General features: G+C 39.9%; 2 protein-coding genes across 4 annotated transcripts in view; both read left to right on the top strand.

Moving 5' to 3' along the window:
• The first annotated feature begins 54 nt into the window (after positions 1-54).
• LOC119742175 (sulfotransferase 4A1-like) lies at positions 55-8,876 on the top strand. The gene is made up of 6 exons (XM_038218215.1): positions 55-308; positions 4,787-5,001; positions 5,810-5,936; positions 6,663-6,757; positions 7,277-7,391; positions 8,301-8,876. Exons 1-6 carry the CDS (start codon positions 125-127, stop codon positions 8,417-8,419), a joined length of 855 nt encoding a protein of 284 aa, XP_038074143.1. The 5' UTR covers positions 55-124; the 3' UTR covers positions 8,420-8,876.
• Positions 8,877-15,144: 6,268 nt separating this feature from the next.
• LOC119740468 (EF-hand calcium-binding domain-containing protein 6-like) overlaps positions 15,145-25,026 on the top strand; it is a 29,891-nt gene continuing 20,009 nt past the window's right edge. The window contains exons 1-10 of one of the 3 annotated variants that reach the window (XM_038215792.1): positions 15,145-15,290; positions 17,286-17,486; positions 18,170-18,285; positions 19,268-19,494; positions 20,067-20,270; positions 20,959-21,077; positions 21,644-21,768; positions 22,404-22,552; positions 23,467-23,577; positions 24,854-24,974. In XM_038215792.1, the coding sequence (XP_038071720.1) occupies positions 17,309-17,486; positions 18,170-18,285; positions 19,268-19,494; positions 20,067-20,270; positions 20,959-21,077; positions 21,644-21,768; positions 22,404-22,552; positions 23,467-23,577; positions 24,854-24,974 (1,350 nt within the window). In that variant the 5' untranslated portion in view covers positions 15,145-15,290; positions 17,286-17,308. Of the gene's footprint in view, positions 15,291-15,313; positions 15,334-15,437; positions 15,537-17,285; positions 17,487-18,169; positions 18,286-19,267; positions 19,495-20,066; positions 20,271-20,958; positions 21,078-21,643; positions 21,769-22,403; positions 22,553-23,466; positions 23,578-24,853; positions 24,975-25,026 lie in introns of those variants that run through there. The other 2 variants (XM_038215793.1, XM_038215794.1) reach the window with 2 other exon arrangements.

Raw genomic sequence — 25,026 nt, 5'->3', positions numbered from 1 at the left:
GTACAGTATTTCTGTGTGGTTCGAGCTTTAAAGGCTTTAAAAAGAGTCTGAACCCTGAGAAGATCTGATCCGGCTTGCATGATGCGAAGCCATGGTTTGAAAAACCGCCATAGCGCTAAACAAGATGGCGCAGATTTCGTCTCCCGAATCGCCCACTAAGTTGGCAATAGACGATGAGTACGATATCATGCAGTATTATGTCGTAGACGGGGTAAGGTTACCCCCGTTTTGCAGAGGAAAGATGGAAGATGTGGCCACCTTCCCTGTAAGAAAAGATGACGTGTGGATTGTGAGTTATCCGCGTGCAGGTACGGAAGGGCCATGTCGAAAGATTCCTGATTTACTAGCTGGAGTTACCCAGCCCTGAGTTTTATCATTGGGTTGTCTATAAGGGCTGGAGCGAATTTTTCTCGTAACTTGTAGTATGTGCAAAAATTTTTGGAAAATGTTCAATTCTGTCCCCGTTACACACTAATTGCAACTGCAACTCACCCCAAACTTGCCTGGAATAACCATTACACAGGTCCTTGAAGTAAAAAACGATCCACGATGAAGATTCAGCCTACAATTGCAGTGAAAACAGGAGGAATAACCGCTAACTTGACAACCTTGCTGGATTGACCAGGACCGCCATTCGTTTGTGCACAAAAAAAATTGTGTACAATGAATGGCGGTCGATTAACAGGCACAGAGAGAGCGATCGCTGTCAACTACTCGTTTTGCCGGCTGCGCTGGCTGTTGGCGCATGACGTCACGCGGAAGCGTATGACCCGATGACTGTTTCATGCACTATTGGTTGCGGTTCCAGTACCAAAGCTGTGATGCGAGTGGTAAACCTCATATTAGTGCATAAAACAGTCATCGGGTGTTACGCTTCCGCGTGACGTCACGCGCCATCAGCCAGCGCAGCCGGCAAAAACGAGTAGTTGACAGCGATCGCTCTCTCTGTGCCTGTTAATCGACCGCCATTCATTGTACACAATTTTTTTTGTGCACAAACCAATGGCGGTCCTGGCCAATCCAGCAAGGTTGTCAAGTTAGCGGTTATTCCTCCTGTTTTCACTGCAATTGTAGGCTGAATCTTCATCGTGGATTGTTTTTTACTTCAAGGACCTGTGTAATGGTTATTCCAGGCAAGTTTGGGGTGAGTTGCAGTTGCAATTAGTGTGTAACGGGGACAGAATTGAACATTTTCCAAATTTTTTTGCAAATACTACAAGTTACGAGAAAAATTCGCTCCAGCCCTTATAGACAACCCAATGATAAAACTCAGGGCTGGGTAACTCCAGCTACTGATTTACCATGTTTAGGCCCTACCATGTTTCTGTTGTGCACTTTCTTGCAATTTGCGTAATCTTAAGAATGGGCGCGCATTCTTAAGAACGAGCGCACATTCTAAGAATGATCACTCAAATTTTAAGAATGAGCGCTCATTCTTTAAGATTGCGTGGAAATATTACGTGCGCAATTTACGAATTTTGCGCAATCTTAATAAACGTTGCACTGCATAATTTTTTATGTTAGGCCTTTTAATGTTTTAGGGGTTAGGGGAAAATGTTCATAGGCCTATATCGAGAAAAGAAAATGATCATCATGATCATTAGATGCTTCTGTATACTCCTAGAACTATGAGGCTCCACGTAGAGCCTCATAGTTCTAGGAGTAGCTTCTGTACTTGTTTAATTACGATATTATAATTTGACATAAATTAATGCTGTTATTAATGCTTTTTTCTGCCCCCCATAGGGAGTTTTGTAATAATTGAGGACTGGAAACTAGTCTGGGAAGTGCTTTGTTTAGTCTAGACAAGTTACAAGTCAATAAAACCAGCTGGCAGTCATGGCAGTTCTTCAACGCGAAACAGCGCCATTCCCCCCCCCCCCCTACTTTTGTTATCCCAAAAATCATAATTCTTTCCAGTACACTATCAATTATTATGTCTCTTTTATGATTTCTCCCCAATATGTGTTTATTATTACTTTCATCTCTCTACTTTTCAGCGTTACAACTTTTCCCTAGTGACCGTGCATTGCAACGGTATAATTATTTAAGTTCTGCCTAGCTGGAGTTGCCCAGCCCTAAATTTTATTATTGGGTTAAATGACAACCCAATGATACAATTTAGGGCTGGGTAACTCCAGCTAAGTACTGCCCAAGAATCAGTGAACAAGGATGCAGCTAGACTCTCCAAGCGCAGCCGGTGCTCGGCATCGAAAAGATCGCTTCTCTTGTTACGCATTCTTAAGAATGTGCGCTCAATTTGGAAGAATTTTTTTCGAAGATTGTGCAAGGATCCAGTTGCACAATCATTTCTTTGATTGCGCAAATCACAAGAAAGTGCACAACATTTACGTTATTGTTCTACATTTGAGTCGAGAGTAGGCCCTAGTGGACCATTCAATTTAAAACAATAAAGGAAGAAAACTCATACTTTTGGGAAAGTGGGAAGAAAAAAACAATATTAAAATGATTGGCACGGCCGGGTCGAACTCGGGTCACCGGTTCAGGCAATGTCGTTAGCTAGGACGTTTGCTTGGTTGGAGATGGTAACATTATCTCATGTGTGCATGTCATTGTGTAAATCTATACCTCCGCATGGCACTGAACAGAGAAAGTGCTGGCACAAGAGCTGAAAAAATGAGGGACTGGTTCACAGTCCTACGACGTTAATTGGCTTATATTTAGCCCCATGAATGTGTCACAAATATTGGACTTTCTCCGTAATTTGGTCAGAGATGAGATAATCAAATACAATGCGTTTGTTGACCTGTCAATCCCAAAACTAACTTTCACCAAATTAAATCAAGGTTCAAAGAAATAACCCTTTTTTCCCCCTGGTTTTTATTTGTTATGCCATTTCCAGATCCCCATGTGGTTGTGCTTGGCTCGATGGTTGCACGTGTGTAATTGTCTTTGTGCAGCGCCTGCTCCATCCATACAAGTGTATCCGTGTTGTTGAGTACCATGCATGATTGGAATTGTGCTGTATTTGTGGTAATGATTTGTTTTGGTTTATTTTATTTTCAAGTGATAGATTATTGTGTACATGTGTCATGTGTATTTAAAGTAATACATTCAAGGTATGTCAGATCATGCATGGTCAGATCATTTGCTGGTTGTGTATTGTTTTCGTTTGAAGCAACAAAATAAGTTGGGTGCATACAATGTAACACTAACCTGTTGAAGTGTCAACTCAGTGGATACTATACATTTTGAGAAAACAGACAGAACATAATTATTGCCATAACCAGGCAGCATATTGCAGTGGCCATAAGACTACTGTAATTATAAGCTCCCATTAGGCTTGCCTGCAATCTCGTTTTTGTTTTACCTGTAATTAATTATTTAGCGTTATATAAGATTATTATTGTTAATTATTATTGTCTGCAAGCTTGCATTTTGCCTTCAAGCTTGCTTGCATACTTGCCTGCAAGCATGCTTACAAGCTTGCTGTAAACAAGCTTGTAAGCATGCTTGCAAGGTTTCAAATATGTAAGTCAGGGCAAGCTTGCAGGCCTGCTCACCAGCAAGCTTGCAGGCAAGCTAACAATCTTGCCTGCAATCTTGCCTGCAAGCTTACCAGCAAGCTTACCCGCACACATTCTGGTGAGCTTGCCTACAAGCTTGCCGCGGCAAGCTTGCCGCAAGCTTGCCGCAAGCTTGCCGCAAGCTTGCCGCAAGCTTGCCGCAAGCTTGCGCAAGCTTGCCGCAAGCTTGCCGCAAGCTTGCCGCAAGCTTGCCGCAAGCTTGCCGCAAGCTTGCCGCAAGCTTGCCGCAAGCTTGCCCTAATTTACATATTTGCAACCTTGCAAGCTTGCAGGCATTCTTGCAGGCATTTCTGTAAGGGTATCATGCACAATTATTTTGGGGTCTCCTAATTGGATACCAAACTGACTACATGTACCTTAAGTCCATATATTTGCAAATTGTAGTACCACGTATGTGATTGTGATGCTTATTCTTGTGTAAATATTCTTGAATATTTCATTCAGTTTCTGCTCTTTAGCTGTGTCCACTTTTGTATTGCATCGGCCATACAGAATCCTCTTTTGTACCTCACTGAGTGACTGACTGTCACTTGTGATTCAAGTCTCACTTGGCCCACAATTTTGACTTTGCTGGTCCCAGAGAGCCAGACTACAGTTTTTTTTGCACCTATCTCTCTGACTGACCGATTGACTGACCATCACTTGTGAATTAGACTTGCATAAGTCTTTCACTCAGTAAACTATGTAGACACCTTAAACCAAAAAGACCTTTATCATGCTGCAACCATTGCAGTCATGTTCCCTGTATCCAATAAGAGTACTGAATGATGATGTTTTTTGTGCAAAAAGCAGCCAGACTATTTTCCCTTCCAGCCTCGCTTTGGTGGCATTGATTTGAATGGGAAAAAATCAAGATGGCCGCAACATGATAATGGTCTATTCGTCTGGGGACTGCTTTACTAGACTCGCTGCCTAGTCATTTTTAACCCATTATCAGCTGTACTACATTGTGTTAGTTCACTGAAGAATCAATAGAAACCATCCGGTTCGTAAGTGACTGCGTCATACACGTGCGTGCACCACTGATTACTTTTGGCTAAACACGCCACTTCGCACTACTTCCAGTTCTGTTGGTTCCAGTTCTACACCGTGTGCTGTGCGCACGGTTAAGTTGAAATAGTGTCACACTTACAAACCGGATAGAGTGCTCAGGTGGCTTTGGGCGCTACAGAGAAAAATAGGCAGGTCAGTTTCGGGAGCTACATTGACGAAAGGGTAAAACACTTTTCCTTTCCCAGGGGTGTGGCTACAGGACCTGATCTATCTGCTCCTAGAGGGGGGAGATCTCAACACGACAGACCTGAGCCTGGAGTCCGTGGAGGATTCCATCCCCTTCCTGGAGGCCCCGAGCCCCGGGATGGAGTTACTGAAGACGCTGCCCTCGCCCCGTTACATCAAGTCCCACCTGCCATACGGACTGCTGCCAGAGGGCGTCAGGAACAAAGAATGCAAGGTAAACAAAAGAAGGTAGTTCGTGTGTGTACTTCATAAGGATGCGAATGCCAAGTGACGTCGACGGCACAAATCACTCGCTGCGAAATAAGTTGAAGTTGAAGTGCGTTCAACTTGTGCAAATTTACAGTGCAAAAAACTTGCCATGGTGTCACTAATTCGCTTTCATGTTTGCTTTCATGCTGAGTATGAACTGGCCTGTTATGTACACCACACGAATATATCGTACTTTATGCGCCAGTGTGAAATGCATTGTAAATTGGCAAGTTTCATGTTTTTTCTGATAAGTCATTCAATCGGGTATGATTTGACTGAAAGGAGATGAAATGCTGTGACCATATATGTGCCATTTGTCGTGTTTAGGTTGGTTCATACCTCACATGAATGTGTATGCCAAGCAAATTTGACGTCACGAAGCATTCGCAGCAGAATTCACCAGAGTTGAAGTGTGTCAAGTTCGCAACTTCACCACGTGAAAACTTGAAAAGCGTTAGCGTTCACTTTTGCGTTGAATATGGAGGAGCCTTTTTCAAAGTAAGATTTGCAGCAGATACAAGGCTTTCATTGGAGGCTGCTAGTTTGGATTACTATTTTTATTGGTAACCTTTCCAATAACTAAGGGTATGCGTACAACATCAAATACAGTTAGGGATAGCTTAACGTATGTGCACACACATCCATTCGAATGTGAAACCTCTCTTAGCTGGCATGTGCAGGTGCGGCAAAGTGGATGTAATTGGTTTTGTTTTTTTAGGGTATCAGGTAGTGAAAGGGTTTTATCAAAGTTATCAATTTGTGTTTTGGCCCAGGTGATCTACATTACCAGGAACCCCAAGGACGTAATGTGCTCGTTCTATGACTTCCATCGCACTGTCCGCATGGTGCACTACAAGGGCACTTTCCATCAGTTCTTCTATCGCTTCATCAACAATAAATGTGAGGTTTGGATTCACCTTCAGGTTTTTGACTCAGAGCACCATGGATGTGAAGGGCTTACAGAAGAATTGAAGACTGTGCGAAGAAATGTTGTAAAAGAATAGAACAATTGAAATGGATCATCATTCTTTGCCAGTCTGGGACCAATTTCATTGAAACACAAATATTTGCTAAATAAATTATTTGCTTATGAAAATCTGGTTAATTTGTAATCAGCCAACTTTCAGTTATTGGCTAATCGTCCATCGAGTTATGATATTTGGTCCTGTGCTATGCCAAATTCACGGACAGGACACACATTTAGGTATCTGCCAGTCTATCATAGCACACAAGCATGGAGTCATTTTAGAGCTTGTCGCATTTAATACCGTATCGTGTATTGCGTACTGTGAACACTACCCTAGCTACACAAAAACATATGGCGAAACACGCACAGCATCGTTATGCCGAGATAACTGATGTATAACTTGACAACATTTTGCTAATATGTACGAGGTATTGTCAAACAAAATGAAACACGGTTTATTTCTGGTGGATAGTCCATATTAACTCTCCTCAGTTTGGGAAGGTTACAAAGTAGTTTCCTCAGCCTAGTTTGTCAACTTCCAAAATCTTGGGGAGCTATTAATGACTACTCACCCTCAAGCCATGTCATATTTGTATATTGTTGTCAGTCATGTCAGTGACCTGGTTGTTTAAAATTTGTTACCGTTTTATTTTTTTTAGTGGGGTATGGTTCCTACTTCAGACACGTGTTGGAGTGGTGGGAACAGCGAAAGGACAACAATTTGCTCTTCCTAAAATATGAAGATGTCCGTCAGGTGTGTAGATCAAGTCCGTTTTTGGAAATTAACCCATTATCACCTGTACTACATCATTTTACTTTATTAACCCTAACTCCCAAAGCGTCTTTTACTGGGAACTGGACCAAATCCATCAAAATCCATCAATCACTGTGCGTCTAATACAAAACTGTACATGACATAATGGAATCCACCACTGACGTACTGGTTGACATTCATGGACTTGCTACACATGGCTTTTATCACAATAGCAGTACAGGAAGCTAGGCAAAATCATTCGGATACCCCTAACACTGCTTCAGGCCCAAGTCCATCATGCTCCATCAATATTTAGTCACGCCAGGCCTTCTAGACCAAGTCCCCCAAAATCCACCAAAAAAAGAGGGGATGGATTAAGATGGAGTTGGGGTTGTTAGGGTTAATTCCCTGAGGAATCTATTTAGCCATACCTACTGGGATGGTTTGGGGAGTGACTGACGGGTTGAAAAACTTACTTTAATTATAAACTTTTTTTTCTTCCAAATACCTGCATTTCAGGATATCAGATCTAGTATTGAACAGCTGGCAAATTTCTTAGAGCGACCTTTGACCCCGGCCGCACTGAAAAGCATCTACACCCATTTTGAGGAGGAGGCAGCATACAATCGCAAAGGTAAGGTGGAGTTGAATTGAAAAACTGTGCCTTACGTAACAATTGAATGCAAGTTTCATATAACTTTGCAAAGGATATTAGTGGTGCTGCACTAAAAATGCCAAATATCCACGTATTTGATCTTTCACTTTCAGCGTACAGGGCGAGTCAGAATGATCTGGACCCAATTCAAAGTGAATATTAAAAATATGTAGCAATTATCAAAACAAGTGCAAATGAGATATGTTATAGGCTGGTATTTTGGACATATTTGGTGAAAGATTCATGTAATACCATTTTGAAGAAAAGTGCTAGCAAAGAACACGTGCTAAAAACACTATGACTACGATTCCATGTTTCAACAAATTTATTGAAATCGCGTACTGATGTGAAGCAGTGTAATATATTAAAACCTAGTCATGGTGACTGACTCACTTGAAGTTATTGACATACTTAAAAAAGGCAAAACCAATTCTGTGTGCAGACTGGAAAATGAGCAACTTTAATGAAAATGGCATATAACTCATCACCACAGCCACTAATTTGAAAAATTCAAAATTCCTGTGGAAGACAAGTTAATAACCATTCACATGAAATACTCAAGTTTTTTTCTCATTATACTCTATTTCCCACCAAAAAATTGTGAACTTGGGTCCAGATCATTCTGAATCACCCTGTATATCCAAATATCCCGTTACCAAATAGAATAATTTGGAAAAAGTGAGAAGTCTCGAGATGACGACAAAACAGAAGTGATGTAATTTTATTCATGTAAGTTGAGTGGTTTATTGTGTTTGTCAAAGGCCACACTTTTGTCAAAAGTCACTTTTCACGGCACGATTGGAGAGTTTCCATGAGGACTATTAGCTCAAATTTCTTCTATAAGCCAAAGTGAAGTCTGTTTTTTTTGTATCGTTATTTTAATTGCAGAGGATCGTGTTGGGTATTGGAAGTATTACTTCACCGTCCACATGAACGAGAAGTTTGACAAGTTACTACCAGATCGATTACCCGCTAGCACAGGGCTGGACTTCCAGTACACGCTCTGAGCTGATTGGCTGTTCATGAAATAACAACAGGTGTACTCAGTGAGCTGAGTACATATGCTGAGTGCTGATTGGCCAACCTAGAAACTACAGGTGCTTCTTGCATTGAGATGTTTGTGCAGGGTTATAAAATGTATACAGTTTTTATCGGGGTTTCATGGTTATATAGAGCGTGCAAGTCCCACCAGTTCACGCTCACTTTTCATTTGAACGTCAAACACTGACTAGTCTAGTCACAGACTCCCGTGAATTAATCCAATTATCTGCGAAGTTGAGGTCAAATGTTTTTCTTTTTTTTTTAGTCATCAATTCGCAATATGTTCAATATGTTGTAAATTGTAATGCTTTCTTTTCTTGCGCAGAACCCTTGACAGGATAAACCTTGCCAGGACACAAAATAAATACCAAAAAATAGGACGTATTACATGTTAGGCCAAAAAAAAAATTAGTCGGTCTCTGGTCAGCGCGCGCGTCGATTTTAATCATGCGCGTCGATCTTTTTTTTTTTCCAAAATAATCTGCGGTAGCTCCAACAGCGCCCTCTATTTCCGCACCTCCTCAATTTTGTTTACCAAAGAGCACCAAGGAATGGGAAATTGTACCAAGGCAAATGATCGAAAGCACCAAGGCAAATTATGGAGGACACCAATGTACATGAGGACACCAAAAAAGCAAAATAGTACCCCACCTTGTCTGTACAATCCAAGCTTGAAGAAAGGGAAAAAAAGCCAAAAAAAAAAAAAAAAGCCGCGTGGCCGCGTCTATTCCGGAACTTTGGTCTGACCAGAGACCGAATATTTTTTTTTTGGCCTTATAGCTCCTATGCATGGTGCCCGGATGTACTGTATTCCCATAAAGTCTCGCAGATTACTGTATTCCCATAAAGTTTCGCAGATTTTTGAAGTATTAACTTGTATGCTCTACCACAGTGGCACCATTTGAAATTATTTTGATCTGCAATTAATTGATTTTTTTGGGCTCAAGTTGATTTTTTGGCTCGCGTTGTAATTTAGATAACATACTACCTACACGTGACAGAGAATTTGATTTTGTCTCAAACAAACCCAATGAGAAAAATGCTCTGAATAATCTATCATACTGGGAATCAACTAGGACTTTTAACATATCACCAGCGTTCCATTTTCATTGGGTTGTCAAATTGATTTACGGGCTCCGTGCCTGAACAAGAACAGGTGCTTCTTAACCATTTTTGAGAGCCCCGTGGGCGGGATACTGCCGCGCATGCATACTGGTTCGTGCGCGTATGGCGCGAAGTGCGCACTTCTACATTGTTCTGATAGTACACAAAGCCATAGGGTCTTCGCGCCAGTGTCGGGCGTCTTCGGCAATGCCGCTCCAAGTGGTTTCCCCCAACTCTCCCTTCCTTACCGTAGAGGGGGTATACTTGTGCACTGGGCCCATAGACCAAAAAGTAAAAACTGATTGGGCCCTTAGGCCAAAAAAATATATATTCGGTCTCTGGTCAGACCAAAGTTCCGGAATTGACGCGGGGACGCGGCTTTTTTTTTTTTTTTTTTTTTCTTCAAGCTTGGATTGTACAGACAAGGTGGGGTACTATTTTGCTTTTTTGGTGTCCTCATGTACATTGGTGTCCTCCATAATTTGCCTTGTTGCTCTCGATAATTTGCCTTGGTGCAATTTCCCATTCCTTGGTGCTCTTTGGTAAAAAAAATTGAGGAGGTGCGGCAATAGAGGGCGCTGTTGGAGCTACCGCGGAACATTTTGAAAAAAAAAAAGATTGATGCGCATGATTAAAAATCGACGCGCGTGCTGACCAGAGACCGACTTATTTTTTTTTTGGCCTTATCTGAAAGGAATTGGCGGAAAGCAGATCACATTTGACAAACAAGGGTAGGCATGGTTTGGCAGAAAGATCAAACTAGCATGTTTTTCCCAATTGTTCATTTATAGTTCATCCTGTGTTGGAGTCTTAAACAGCATCATATACAGAATGCTCACTATCTCTTGCAGAATCGAACTTTTATCAAAGATATTTTCCCATCGTGTTGCTCGTGTAGCCCCTTGCCCATGCACGGATCTCATTTGATTTGAGTTTATTCGACTAGATTTTCTTAACTTTATTATTAAAACTGCTTTATATATGTACAATATGTATGTTTTTATTTAATAGCCGTTCATGATAATATTGTTGCTATATACGTAGTGGAGTATAAGGGCACCATACACAGTCTTTCACTCTTGTCATGCTCTTGAATTTTACTATTGCCAAACATGTGTTTCTACAGACAAATTTGTCGTCCCACTTTGCGTTCGTAGAACTCGGAAAACATAGTGTGTCTGTGTTCTATATGCCACTTGCAGTGACCTCTTGCAATGTCTTCTGTTTTGAGGTGAAATATCATCCTGAGCCCACCGTATCATAAAAGTCTTCTGTGGATATTATTAGTTGGCTTCCTGTTGTGTACAGCTTTCTCAGGAGCTGTGTTCCTGCAAAAAAAACCTTCTCTACAAAAGGGGCTCACAATACAGTCATGAGGGCTAGCAATTCTTCAATATAGACTAATCTGGCGAATTCATGTAACAGAGATAGAATACAAGAACTTTGCAGTGTGAAACACCTGCTGCTTATACAGTATGCCATTGACTTTCAGCCTTTGGAACTTAAAAGGTTTTACATACTCTACATTAAATCTTTGATGCTAAATATTTGACATATCACGGAAGTACTGAATACTGGATTGATGTCTTCAGTGTTGTATCCGAGGGGGTCCGCTCAAATGCACAAAGTCCGACGCCTCATAGGTGGGATATCATAAGTCCGACAAATAAAGGTCCATAACCAAATAAAGGTCCATAAGTCCGATGCCTCATAGGTCCGATGCCTCATAAGTTCGAAGCCTCAAGCTCCGACGCCTCAGAGCTCCGACGCCTCAGAGCTCCGACAAATCAAATGCCTCGTTTTTCCGACGTCGAACTTATGAGGCGTCAGACCTATGGGGTGGAATAAAAAAATGTTATGCCTCATAAGTCCGACGCCTCATAAGTCCGAAGTTTCGGACTTATGAGGCGTCGGAACCTATGAGGTGTCGGACTTATGATACAGCCCCGTATCTGAGTCCTTTCACAAGTCCAGTCACAAGTCCAGTCACAAGTCCAGACACAATATACAAGTAACGGCCTAACAGGATGAACAATGACAAAGGAATGCTTTTTTCATTTGAATAGCTAGTAACTTGACTTGCGACTGAAAGACTTTGTGATGGACTTGCAGGGATTCGAATACAACACTGGTAGTGGGGCACATAGGGGAAATATTTGGGGGAATTGTGCCTTTGATGATACAATCATCACAATTGGCACCAGAGTATGTCTTAAGAAAGGTATTTGGCTATAGGACCATCACAGATTTGTCCTTTGAAATAATATAGGTCGAATAACAAGCAATTTTCAAAATGGCTGCCATAGTTTGTCATTCTACCAATATTTTTTCAAAGGACAAATTTGTGATGGCCCTGTAGCTAGATATCTTTCTCATGACATACTCTAACTGTGTGCCAAATGCCATGCTTGTATCATCAAAGGCACAATCCCATCTCCTATCTGCCGTACTATTGATATTTTAAAGTTTCATAGTGTAAATGATATATTATTTATTTAAATTTTCAGTGCTTCTTTAGACCTGGCTATTACCAAATATATTGAATGTGTTTGTTTCTTAGATGTGATATTTTTAAATTATATTAAATGTTTTACAAGAATTGTTCCATTTATTTATTTATAAGGGTGTAATTATTTTATTTATACTGCTTTAATGAACCAAAACCAACCACTCACCTTGTTGCTTTCATGTTTATTTAATTACCAATTACCAACCATTTTATAGGTTCGTATAAGTTTTGTTTACCTTATTAAATGGAAAATATTAAAAATACTCTAAGCATGTGCGGTGCTCTAAAGTGTGTATGCAAATGTAGGCAAAATTACTCATCGTGTTTTGTGAGTGCAAACTGTTAATATTTAACACACGCAGTATAGGACTATAACTATTTAGTTATACATGTGCTGCCACGTACAGCCTGTCTCCAAAAAAAATGGTACAATCGAAAACATTTTTTTTTTTCAATATTAAATCTCAACATAAAAAAATAAGTCGTTTTGAGCATCACATTAAAGAAAAAAGACCAGGCTGTCCAATACTTTTTGTTTGATCTCATTTGCTTTTGTCAATGCAGAGATAACTCCAGTTTACTGCGGAACACAAAAAGTGGCACAAAATCGATTTTGGTGTATCGCACAAAATTGATTATATCTCTGAATTGACAAAAGCAAATAAGATCAAACAAACACTATGGAAAGCCCAGTCTTTGTTCTCTAATATTATGCCAAGTAAGAATGACTTATTTTGAAATTTCACATTTAACCAATTTTTTTTCTGATTGTACCATTTTTTTGAGACAGGCTGTACATTGCCTTTATGTTTACGTGTATGACATTATGTTGAGGAACATTAATACATACATGTAGTTCCCTAAACCAACTCCCAACCCACCCACCCCCAAAAAAATAAGAAAAAAGAAAGGAAAAAACACTTGAATTTAAAAGTATGATCATTTGTAACCCATAGTATGTGTTAATGTTATAAGACGTACATAAAAAGCACGCGGTCGTCACTCTTAAGTATTAATGTAATAGATATTTCACTGCTTCAAAAATATATTCATGAAAACAAAAATAATATCTCTTGGGTATTGTGGTCACAAAAAAAAGTCTCTTTCTAGAACCCCTTAGAGTTTATATATAGACACAAACATTAATCTATGTTTGTGGACATGCTATTTCAAGCGTAAAATGTGTCAGTTTTTGTGAAATTTAAATAAGCTGTAAAAATATAAACACTCGTTGAAAACCAAAAAGAATGATAGAAACAGCACTGTTTTAGCAGTGGTTTCCAAAATTTGTTTATATTTTCTTTGACTTTGATTACAGACATGAAAAAAAAGATGAATTGTACAAATTACAAGCAAACAGTTGCCGATTTGTATTTCGCTAAATAAATAAAAAAAACCGTTTCAGCTTGGAATTAAATGGATGTGTGCAATGAAAAAAAGTTGACTACAAAAAGAATAGTTGGCTCAATTTTGTCTTCGTTGGTTTTTGTCAATGTTCTTTCTTCTTTTTGCGTGTTTTTTTCTTTTTCTCGCCAATAATTTCCAGCGGCTTTTCTTTCAAACTGAACAATGCATGGCGTTTAAAATTGGCATGAACAACCCTGATACAGTGTGGTAAACTTTAAAAAAAAAAAAAAAAAAGTCACAATGACGTTATCATCCAAAAGGGTGCCCTCTTCTAGCGGCACGTTGGAAAGTTGATTTTTTTTTTAATTTAAAAACCATTTGTCAAAACAAAATTACCCATATTCTTTGCAAAATAAAACATTACTTTGCAAAGTTTCACAATCAGACAGCGTCATCAGACATGGAGTTATTGTAGGGTAACTTTGAAATGATAATATTGTTCTGCATTTTTAAATTAAAATTCATCATTGTTGCCAAAATGATAATGTAAACTTCAAAAATGATGACGACCACACCCTAATGTTATGACGTCATCAGACCGGAGGTTGGCTGTCGTTAATACATACACATTATGTCCGTGTTACATGTATTTATAAATTTTCAGAATTTCTTTTCACTTAACTCACATGAACTACGTCAGTACATACGTTGATGATGCCATCAAACCCAAAGTGACACGTGGTTAATAAATGTGTCTGGAATCTATCGTTCCCTGAAGGATGCATTTGTTCAAAATCATAAATGATAAAAACCAAAAACGTTCATTTGAATTTCATGCTCTTCCTGCTTTTTGCTTGAAACAAATTTCATGAAAAGTTCAGCGCCCATCACCCTGAGTTTGTTACAAAGAAAAACGCAATTGCTCTAGTTGACGGGTTTTTTTTCACTTGAAACATCTAAATTGCCCCTGGATGAAGTTTTTCAGTATTAAAAATTGATAAATTGGTGCTTTCGGGGTACAACAGTAAAAAAAAAAAGCTAATATAATAATCCCCCCCCCCCCCACACCAGCACAATGACGAAGCGGTACCAACTCTTTACAAATTGATTATGGGTCATATTTGTATAATGCACCAATTGTTTTTATCAAGGTTGGGATGGATTTTTTTTAATTCTTTATCATTTATAAGAATTTGGAGGAACAAGAGCTTATTGTATTTTATTAAACAAAAACTATGACAAATCTATTGAACCCCACTCAAAAAATTTTTTTTGAAGTTCTCCCCCCCCCCCCACCGAAAAAAACATGATTGTTAAGTAACCACAATAGAAACCCAATTTGCAGTATTCTAAAACCCTACCCAATCCTCCTTTAATTCAGTGAATATCTTTCCACTAATAAAGATCTTCGGGTACATGATTTTCCATTTTGGTGGGATATTTTTATTATATTCATTCAGTGTCTGTGTTATCCCGACTGCGTCTGGCCGTACAGTACTACCGCAAGCTCTGTAGTACGAGCTTGCGATAGTACTGTACGGCCAGACGCAGTCGGGCTATGTCTGTGTGTACATCATACATGCATCCATTCACTAGAACTATAAACATGAAACAGAATGAAACAGCCGTCTGACGCACTGCTTGGCAACCACTCAATCAACTGATTGATCACGTGACCAATCACTGGCAACTTGTTGTTTGGCTGGTGCACTTCATGTTCAACGTGTGCTTTCGTACGAGATAGCCATGTGTGACGGGTACCACCCAGGAAACTTCCTGCACAAGTTTACGTGCGGATCTGGAAATTAACTACAGACGGACGAGATTTCTTGCAAAGATCCGATGAATAAATAGTCGTAGTTCTTGAAAATAAACAGGTAAACTGTTGCTTTGTATATTTATGTGAATATCAGATAAAATGTAAGTTATTTTAGAGCGTTTTTTAAATTGATTTTCATTTGGGTCGACTTCAAGCTACGCCGAAATCCGTCATGTCCGTGCGTCTTTAGCTTTCATGTCATGTCTTTTCGTGCGGTGAATCACTGATGCGTATATAAAATGTGTTGCTGCCGGCTTAGTCTCCAGGGCAGCAGGCCGTGTTAAATCCGAGAAGAAAAATCCCAGTAGGGCCTCGGCCTTATTTTGAATTTTTGTAGACTGCATTTTCGAGACTTTTGCACGATCGATGTGCTTTTGTTGATTTCTCAGTTCCATCAGTTTTTTGTGGGCCCTATTTTTTCTCAAGGGGGGGGGGGGGGGAGCGTGGGCTTGTTGAGAAGTTATGATCTTGATAACTTATTTTATGAAAGTTACCTCACGCTCGTTTTGTAGATATTCCATTTCGGAAAAAATGTTGCAGCCTGATCGACGCCACTTCAGCAGTTGTCAAGAAAATTGGAGAGTCAAGAAAATTTTCAAAGACTAAGTATTTCCTGACAAAATTGGAAATGTTTCTCAGTCCCATATTCATGTCTTATCATCATGTTTGCAATGACTGACCTTCAAAGGCTTCATTGAGATGATATATGAAGAAGAAAGTGGTGTCAGGTTGCAACATTTTTTCCTTCATTTCTTTAGTAGTGGCTTATTAGTAACAATTGTATTAGTTATTAATTATTACGGCAACCTGGTATAACACATTACGGACACACTCTCGCAAAATGTGGTCCGGGTGCTTTCTATACAAAAACCTCGTTGGCTCGGGGTTTTGTACGTAAACCTTATCAGTCAGCCGATCACGCTCAATTGACTTCGGCCAAACTGCAGTCCCATCATAAGAAATAATTTAACAATGTTATCCGGACCATTTTTTCCGAGAGTGTGTCTGTAATGGTTGATGGGCTTTAAAAGGAACTTTTGCAAATGGGAAAGACACTTTGGAAAAATCCAATCAGTTTGAATATGCTTCATGAATTTCTTAATAAACGAGCACATTTTTAACAGTATTTAATTACTATTATTTTTTTGGTGTGGTGGTGGGGGGGAGTGGCTGGCTGGGGGGGGGGGATGCCAGACAGAAGATATATCAGAATGGCGCAATAAGACCGACAGCGGGCGCAATAATTTTGATTAGGGTTTCAAAAATTTCTACGCATCCAAGTCGTTAATTTGCATAAAAAGTGCCCCCACAATTTTTTGTAAAAAACGAGACCGTCTAGTTTAAAAATCGGTGGAATCGTGCAAATATAGCCGAGGATAATCTCCCTAGCTTTTGGGCTATTATCTAAGAGCAGATTTGATAAAATTAGGGTCCAAAAAGGGGTCCTATTTGCAGTAGGGATGCCACTGGTAACTTTGGCAGTATGCAGGCTCAGCATTACCGGCAGGCTTCAAGCATTACGGACACACTCTCGCAAAATGTGGTCCGGGTGCTTTCTATACAAAAACCTCGTTGGCTCAGGGTTTTGTACGTAAACCTTATCAGTCAGCCGATCACGCTCAATTGACTTCGGCCAAACTGCAGTCCCATCATAAGAAATAAGTTAACAATGTTATCCGGACCATTTTTTCCGAGAGTGTGTCTGTAATGCATAACACAAATTTCAAACAGCTTAGTCCACATTTTGGAATGACATGACTTCACTTAGACTCCGATTGCCTGGTGCGCAGGCTCGCATAAATTTGCATGCTTAGATATATCAGACGTTGGACCGGAGACAGGGCTCTGTGGACAACGGGTGATACTCAGACTATTGCTTTGGAAGGTTTAGTTTAAAAAAACAAAAAAAACAGATGGTCAACTGCCGTAACAATAGCCATGGCTTTTTTTTTAAACCAAGTAAATTTGTGCGTTTGCAGGTTTCATGAACTAATTAATGGCTGGTCTCTAAATTGGTCTATTTCAAAAATGATTTGAACTGTTTTGTTTCCAGAATCCCCTCTGGAGTGACAGGTCATGGCGAGCCCACTAGTCATAGGCTCCGGTATGGGGGGTCTCCGCCCAGCCACCAGTGGCGTCATGTTCACACCGAGGGATATCCTGAAGACGTCCAATGGACTCCGTACCCCAGGCAGTCGGGCATCCAGGGGGTCATTTGAATACGGACGGATAGAAGAAAGGGTTCCCTCTAGAGGTTTGTTGACATGTCTATTTCTCCGTTCGTATCTGAACAGATATGTGTATGTTAGGCGTAATCGGTCGATCTGCGCGATTGGTCGATCGCATTACGCGATCGGTCGATTTTGTAGGATATCTTGGACTTTACTTACTTTAAAAAAAAATCCTCCAGAAGCGTGAATTAGAAAGAAAAGATGTTTGACTGGTGGCAGTGGGATCGACCGATAGCCATGGGCGTCGCGAGGGGGGGGCAAGGGGGGGCACTTGCCCCCCCCCCCCCTGGAAAAGCAAAAAAAAAAAAAAAAAAAAAAAAAAGAAAAGAAAAAGAGGCGCGAAGACAAAGTGGTGTAAATTTAATGAGTTGGGGGGGGGGCAAAATGTCCCTGCCCCCCTTTAAAACTGATAAATCGAGAATGTGTTGAGAAATACAAGCATTTTTTGGCAAAAAAATGTTTTGCCCCCCCTCTAGAAAAAATCCTGGTGACGCCCATGCCGATAGCGTCATAATCAACGGATAGCGCAATGCGATCGACAGATCGCGCAGATCGACCGAACGCGCCCAACATGTACGCATGTGTACGCATGGGAGGGAATGGCATAAACTGATTCACAAAGATCAGATGTAAACAATCTGGATTGTGATTTCACTTGTAAAGACTTGATGGCCACTTTTGATGTCTTCATGTTTTATTTCTGTAGCCTCATCTGCCCCTCTGACTAACACCGTTCTGACAGCCAATCCCCAACTCAGTGTCATTGAAGTTGAGCAGCTCATCCGAGAGAAAGTCCGCCAGCATTACCACGACTTGAAACAGGTACCATATACCTTGCTAAAATTACTCTTCTTTAAAGGTAGAATACATCATTTGCAGCTATCCAAAAAGTAACTGACGAAATTATTGCTGAAAAGCTTACTTGGTTTAAAGATAGTAATGGCACTGAACTCCCTGTGAAATGATACTTTCTGGCATGCTGTCATTTTGAATAAAACAATAAAAGAAGGTAATTTCCAAAGATGCGTCTAAAGATGACACACAGGCGCGCGGTTGCTATCATTTGTCGGTTCAGTGCGTGACATTGTGTATCTGCAATCAGCTGAATGTGAACATGTCCAGGATGCTGATTTCGGGCACAATTCAAAACATGACTCGGCAACTTTTGAATTGAAACCTAGATCCTAGAATATTGTTTTCTCGGAATATATAGCATTCAAGGAGCTAAAACTTCATCAGGTTAGTTGTTATTATAGCACCCTTCTTTCGATTTTTAGCACTTTTGTTCCCAAGACATCATTTGATTCATCTTGTTAATAGGACTCTCGGCTTCTGTGGATGCATCACCATGCTTGATAGGGACTGGTTATATTTGGAGAAGAAATTCCAAATACAGCTTTGGATCAAGACTACTATGAAAATCGTCAAAATTTTAAAAAGTGTGCCGAGAGGCACACTTTTTTAACTACATGTACCTGCAATGATTGTTTTCTTCGAATTATTATTTCAGGCAGAATAATTTCACAGGGTTCACTTTTGTTCCTTTGAGCAAGGTTTTTCTCATTATTAAAATCAGTAGCTTTGCTACAAGGTTATTACCAATGCCTTTAACCCTTTAATCACTGTAGCGCTTAAAACGGCCCTTCCTATTGCTCTCTGAAGTGTCCGAAACTGCCAAAGTGATCTATGGTGTTATTGATTCTTCAGTGAATAAACACAATGTAATACAATGTAGTACAGGTGCTAGTACAGGTGCTATTGGGTTAATTTAGCTAATGTAATTCTTGCTCGTCTTTTACCCTAGGCCTGCCAAAACTACGACATCGACCAGAGCCTGACAATCACCAAGGGGGAGCTGCGCCGGGTCCTAGACATGTACTGCCAGCCCCTGACGAGGGAGCAGTTTGACGCCGTGGTGGCCAAGGTTCCCGTCAGTGCCAACGGGACCGTCAATTACTGTAACTTCCTGGACAGGTTTGCCAGCAGCGGCGAGGGTTCGCGAGAATCCTGGAAAATGACCTCGGGTCATAGGTCAGTTGACTCTGCCAAAATATGAGACTGAATGCCCACAGTGTGGATTACAATTATATCAAAGATTTAATTTTTGAAAATTTGAACAATCAAATTGCATTTCATAAAATCATTTGTAAAATGGTTTCTTGATTTTAAACAGTACAGATTCCATACTTCTTGCTGGTCCATTTTCAAGTCAGTCTCCAAGCTGCAGCACTAGTTACTCCATAATTTTATTTCAGTTACTATAAGTTTCTCCAGTATGTGAAGACACTGGTCTAGTAAAGTTTCTTCTTGAAAAGCACTTAAGGAAAAAGCCTTCCCATAAAATTGTTAAGCTACTATTAAAGCAAAATATGATCATGTGATGGTTGACAGTACAGGATCTGGTCTGGGAACCATTTTCAACCAAACCACAAAAGGGAAGTGCTGGGGAGGTTTTGGGCAGTACAGGGAATAACAGGCAAGGCAGTTTGTGGTGATATTGGTACTAATGGGTTTAATAGTCTAAGAGGCACTAGTTAGAAGCCATAAACTTACATATGCTCACTGCAAACCCCAAAATTTCGTTTTGTTTCCCCCTTGCACAGATACAGCTACACTAAATCTCCCCAGGACATGGGTATCGACGTCTTGGAACGCCAGCTGAGGGAGAAGGTGGCCGCCAACCTCAAAAACTTCCTGAAAGGATTACAGCTGTTTGACTACAACCGGGACGGCAAAGTGCAGAAGCACGAGCTGCGTAAGGTCATTGAGAACTACTGCTTCAGGATGTCCGATGAACAGTACGACAGGTGAGGGCTGTTTTCTAGGGCTGTGATGACTGCTGAATATATGCCAAAGTGGAGTGCCATGACCTCGTGGTCTGGAGCATTGAACTCATGGCCTGCGGGTGTTAATCTTGCTGGTTGTGGGTTCTAGTCCAGCCTGGGGTTGTGGTACGTGTGTCCTTGGGAAAGGCACTTTGTCACTCATCGCTTCTCCCCACCCAGGAGTAAATGCTTATTGTGGTTGATTTTAGCTGCTTTGCGCCGAGATGGCAGCATCGAGCTGTATACTCCCCTTGGAGCTGAGATTGTCTTTGGTATGTTTCATTGGCCCAATGAGCAGGGAATTATTAATGTTCAAATATCCAAATAGCATTTTTCTAGTTTGAATATTCGAAGAAAAATGTGTTACTTGAATCGTATAGTTGTGTGGTTTTACAAATGCTAGTTTGTTTGACAATAATATTAGCTCTATTTACGTGTCTTAAAAATCTGTCAGCTATTTTGATGTATTTATAAAATACATCAATGAAGGGCAAAACCCAGTATTGAATTTAAAATTCCATCCTATGAAGCAAAGTAAGCGATTAAAATATACGCTCAAATAAGAAACATGCCCAAACTTCTTGCAAACTCTTGAAACACATCTTATACTGATGTTTGTAACCTACATGATCGGTGCATAATGTTGCTGGATTATTTTTTTCTCCTCTAGATTATGGTCACGGTATGATTTCCACCACAATGGAGTCGTCAATTACAAGGAGTTTCTGCAGAGGCTTGGCGTCAATGTCAAACGTCACGATGTCATGTTTCCTGAAAGCACAAAGCCATGTGAGTACAAAATTCAATTAGCAAAAAATTCTTACAGCCATAGACAAATGTTAAAATCAGAAATGAGCACAGTTTTTTTTTCTCTTTGGGGCATATTATACAAATATAACATAGTTTGAGGGTGTATAGTTGATATTAGCTGCCGGAGGTATTGGAAGTTGACAAATTAGCTCTCGAGCCTCAGGAACTAGTTCGCCAACTTAAGTTGCCAAACTTCAGATGGTTCGGTCTGAACCATAGTAAGTACTAATGCAAATGACAGCATTAACCAGTTCGCGCCGGGATTCTTTTGACATTGACCGGACCCCGGCGTGGGATATCACACAGATATTTCCGGCCTCGCTCGTTGCGTGTTTATCTGTCATCCGTTCCGAAAATTTGCTAAGATTTCACAGAAAGATTGATACTATTATTTACTAACAATCAAGTAGACTATTTAATAATATTTTAGCAGTTTCATTTTGAATGTTTGCAAGCGGTTTACAGTACCTGTAAATTCTCAGTTTCAGTGATTGATCTTTTTTTAGAATGTACCTGACTCAGATTGTTTTTTCACTATTTTTCAGTATCCTTTTCTGAGAGAGAACAAAACAGAGCCAAGCAAGTGGAACAGCTGGCTGTCTTCAACGGATCCGATGACTCAGTCCGAGGAATGACCTTCCCTCAGATCGAGGCAGAGCTCCGCAAAAGGGTAATGATAATATTTTTATTTTTACATTTTACAATTGTGAGTGCCCCCAGGAAATACCGCGGAGAGAATAATATTCACAGTACATCATGAGCACAAAGTTGCTTCACTGTGCCTCTTCAACATATCTGATATCTTTTTCCTGACAAATTTTTAATTTGTATATTATATTTAAAAGGGAGGTAGCTACTTCTCTTTTATGTTAGACGTTTCAACCCTCTGAAAATACGTCTCTATTTTTTGTTGATTTTGTGGCCATAACGCAGAAAATTTACACCTAAATTATTGTCAGGCCGCAAATAATTTGAAATTTTTGACAATGAATAATATAACTAATGTGGGCGGATATATTTTGTTCGATTTCTGATTTAGAAGTGAATAACTTTTGCACTGAAAAAAATCAATTTGAAAACAAGAGCTATTTTTTCAGGGTGAAACTTGGAAATAGCACAGGGAGAGCATATTTCAGCAAACTATGTGATGTCAAAGTGAGGAGAAATTGTGAAATGATTTTGGTTCACTTTAGCCACGATAGACCTGAATTTTGTTTTTAAGTTTTCTATATTTTAAATGCGAAGTCTGACATTAATTTCTGCATGTCTTATTTTCTACATTTTCTGGTTTATCGTTATTTGCAGCTGAAGGAAAATTACGTGAATCTCAAGAAAATGTTCATGGCATTTGATGCCCGGCAAGACGGCTTCGTATCCTTGGACGATCTGAAGAGCATTCTGATCCAGTTTACACTGCCGATGTCCGATCAGTTGTTTGCCCAGCTTATGGATAGGTAAGATGTCGCTACACAATCCCTAGTGGAACTAAATTTTTCCCAAACAAACAAGACAAATTCTATTTAGTTGATTCAGCATGGCTAAAAATGTTGTAGAGTAATGGCTGTACTGGTAACGTGGTGGAAATGAAAAATCCACTTAAAGAGGTTGTGGAATGCTCGAAGACATTTCCGTCATTTTTTGGGTATATGTAGCCTGAAATGTGATGAAATAAAAACGACTATTGTTTCTGTCATGAAATGAGTACAAAGGGTACTTTTGAGAGCTATTTTTCAGGTCCTGTTTCGACCCAAACGTGCAATTTGTGTAAAAGTCGTCGTTGCGGGCAGCAAACAAAACACAGTAAATCGTGACGTAATAAACAGGACTCGTTTATGCTACTCTGCATCGGGAGTCCTGTTTATTACGTCACGATTTACTGTGTTTTGTTTGCTGCCCGCAACGACGACTTTTACACAAATTGCACGTTCGCGTCGAAACAGGCATGACAGGACTTGAAAAACAGCTCTCAAAAGTACCTTTTGTACTCATTTCATGACAGAAACAATAGTCATTTTTATTTCATCACACCTTAGGCTACATATACCCGAAAAATGACGGAAATGTCTTCGAGCATTCCACAACCTCTTTAAGTTGTTTGCATGGAGACTTGACTTATTGCCTAGACATGTATCATGAAAGTGCATAGGCCAGATTTAGCAAATTCAGTTGTGTTACACGGTGATGCTACACACTGCCCGGCTCACTAAACAACTAGGCTATGTCACAAATGACAGTCAGTGAGCCAGTCAGTCAGCGGTACAAACGGGTCACTAGGCTGGCTCTCTGGTACCAGCAAAACCAAACAAAGAAATTGATTAATTGGAGTGGAATTTGAATGCATGCTTATTTTGTTCTGTGCTACCGTTAGGTTTGGATTAAAGGCCTCCCATAAGATTCCCTGGGAACACTTCTTGGAGAAGTTCCAGAATCCTAGGATTGAAGGCAACGGACAGACTCTTCCAATCAAACCCAACCACAAGTAAGTCATAATTACTATACTGATTTAAAGATATAGTCCATCATTTGTAATTTGTGCATTTTTTTTGTTTGAAGCAACTAAAGTGTTCAAAATCTAATGAAGGATACTGAACAACTAACCTGATGAAGTTTGAGCTCAGCTTCAGCTGTATATTCTGAGAAAAACAGCATTCTAGGAGCATTCAATTTCAAATCAAAAGTTGCTGAATCATGTTTTGAATTGTTTTGAATTGCAGCTATATGCGATGTCGCGCACTGATCCGACGAATTATAGCAACCGAGAGCGCGTGTGCGTCATGCCAATGCTTGCGCGCGCTTCGCCGAATAACAAAACGAACTACTAATTTAAATTTCCTACGGTGCGTCTCGTTGGAAAGGCTTTCTTTCGTTGATTACTTCAAAATGACAGCTTGCCAGAAAGAATAATTTCACAGGGAGTTTAGTCCCCTTACTATTTTTCAACCAGGTATTTTTTTTAACAATAATTATGCCAGTTACTTTTCGGATGGCTGCAAATGATGGACTATAGCTTTAATTATTAATATTACCTCACTCATGCGTATTCATGACCGAGAGTTGAATCCTTAATGATCCATTCACCATCACGTGTCTGCCACTAGTTTTACTGTTTACCTTTAGGCCGTTTCATATTACAAATTGTGTGGCTAATTTGACACTATTTTCACCGTCCTTGAAATATGTTCAAGTTTGCGAATTCGCAGCACGAAAACTTGCCATGACGTCACTAATTCACATTAGCATTTGCTTTTGTGTTGGGTATGAACTGGGCCCGGTGCTTGCGCATTCACTTGGTATATGGGTCATTCTATGAATTTAGGGATGCTACCAATGTTTGACATTTTTCCTGTCCCTGTTACTTGGAACTTTTGCCGCTCAAGATTCATTGAAAATGAGTTCAAACAATTCTCATTGGTTGTGTAGGTTTTTTGCTTTACATAATCTTAAACTAAAATTATTTATTTACTTTAATTGTTCATTATTTGTAAGCGCTGTGATTTAGTTTACTAAATAAGAGCGTTCTTAAATGCCGATTATTATTATTATTATTATTATTGTTATTATAATCACTCTTAGGGGAAAAGACATTAAGGAGTGCATCTAGAATTGCACATGTCAGATGTAACAGAGACAGAAAAAAGTGGACCCCTAATTTATAGAATGACACATTTACCAAATTTGCAAACCATTATGAGTATGATTATCTTAACCACTTGTTCCCAGTGCTAATTGTTTTTGTTTCCGTTTTCCATGTATAGAGTGAATCCAATCCGGGAAGGTGACAGTGAGATGGAGGTTGAGGATATACTGGAACTGCTGCACAAGCACGTCACCAACATGTACCCTTCTATCAAGGAAGCTTTCTTGGCATTCGATCAGGTAAAAAGTTAAATTATTCTGTCATGAGCCGATATGGCCCACCAGGCCAGCG

This window comes from Patiria miniata, unplaced genomic scaffold, assembly GCF_015706575.1.
Source record: "Patiria miniata isolate m_02_andy unplaced genomic scaffold, ASM1570657v1 HiC_scaffold_5, whole genome shotgun sequence".
NCBI classification, from domain to species: Eukaryota; Metazoa; Echinodermata; class Asteroidea; order Valvatida; family Asterinidae; genus Patiria; species Patiria miniata.
Note: the sequence above shows the minus strand (reverse complement) of the source record. Positions and strands in the feature narration are given on the sequence as shown.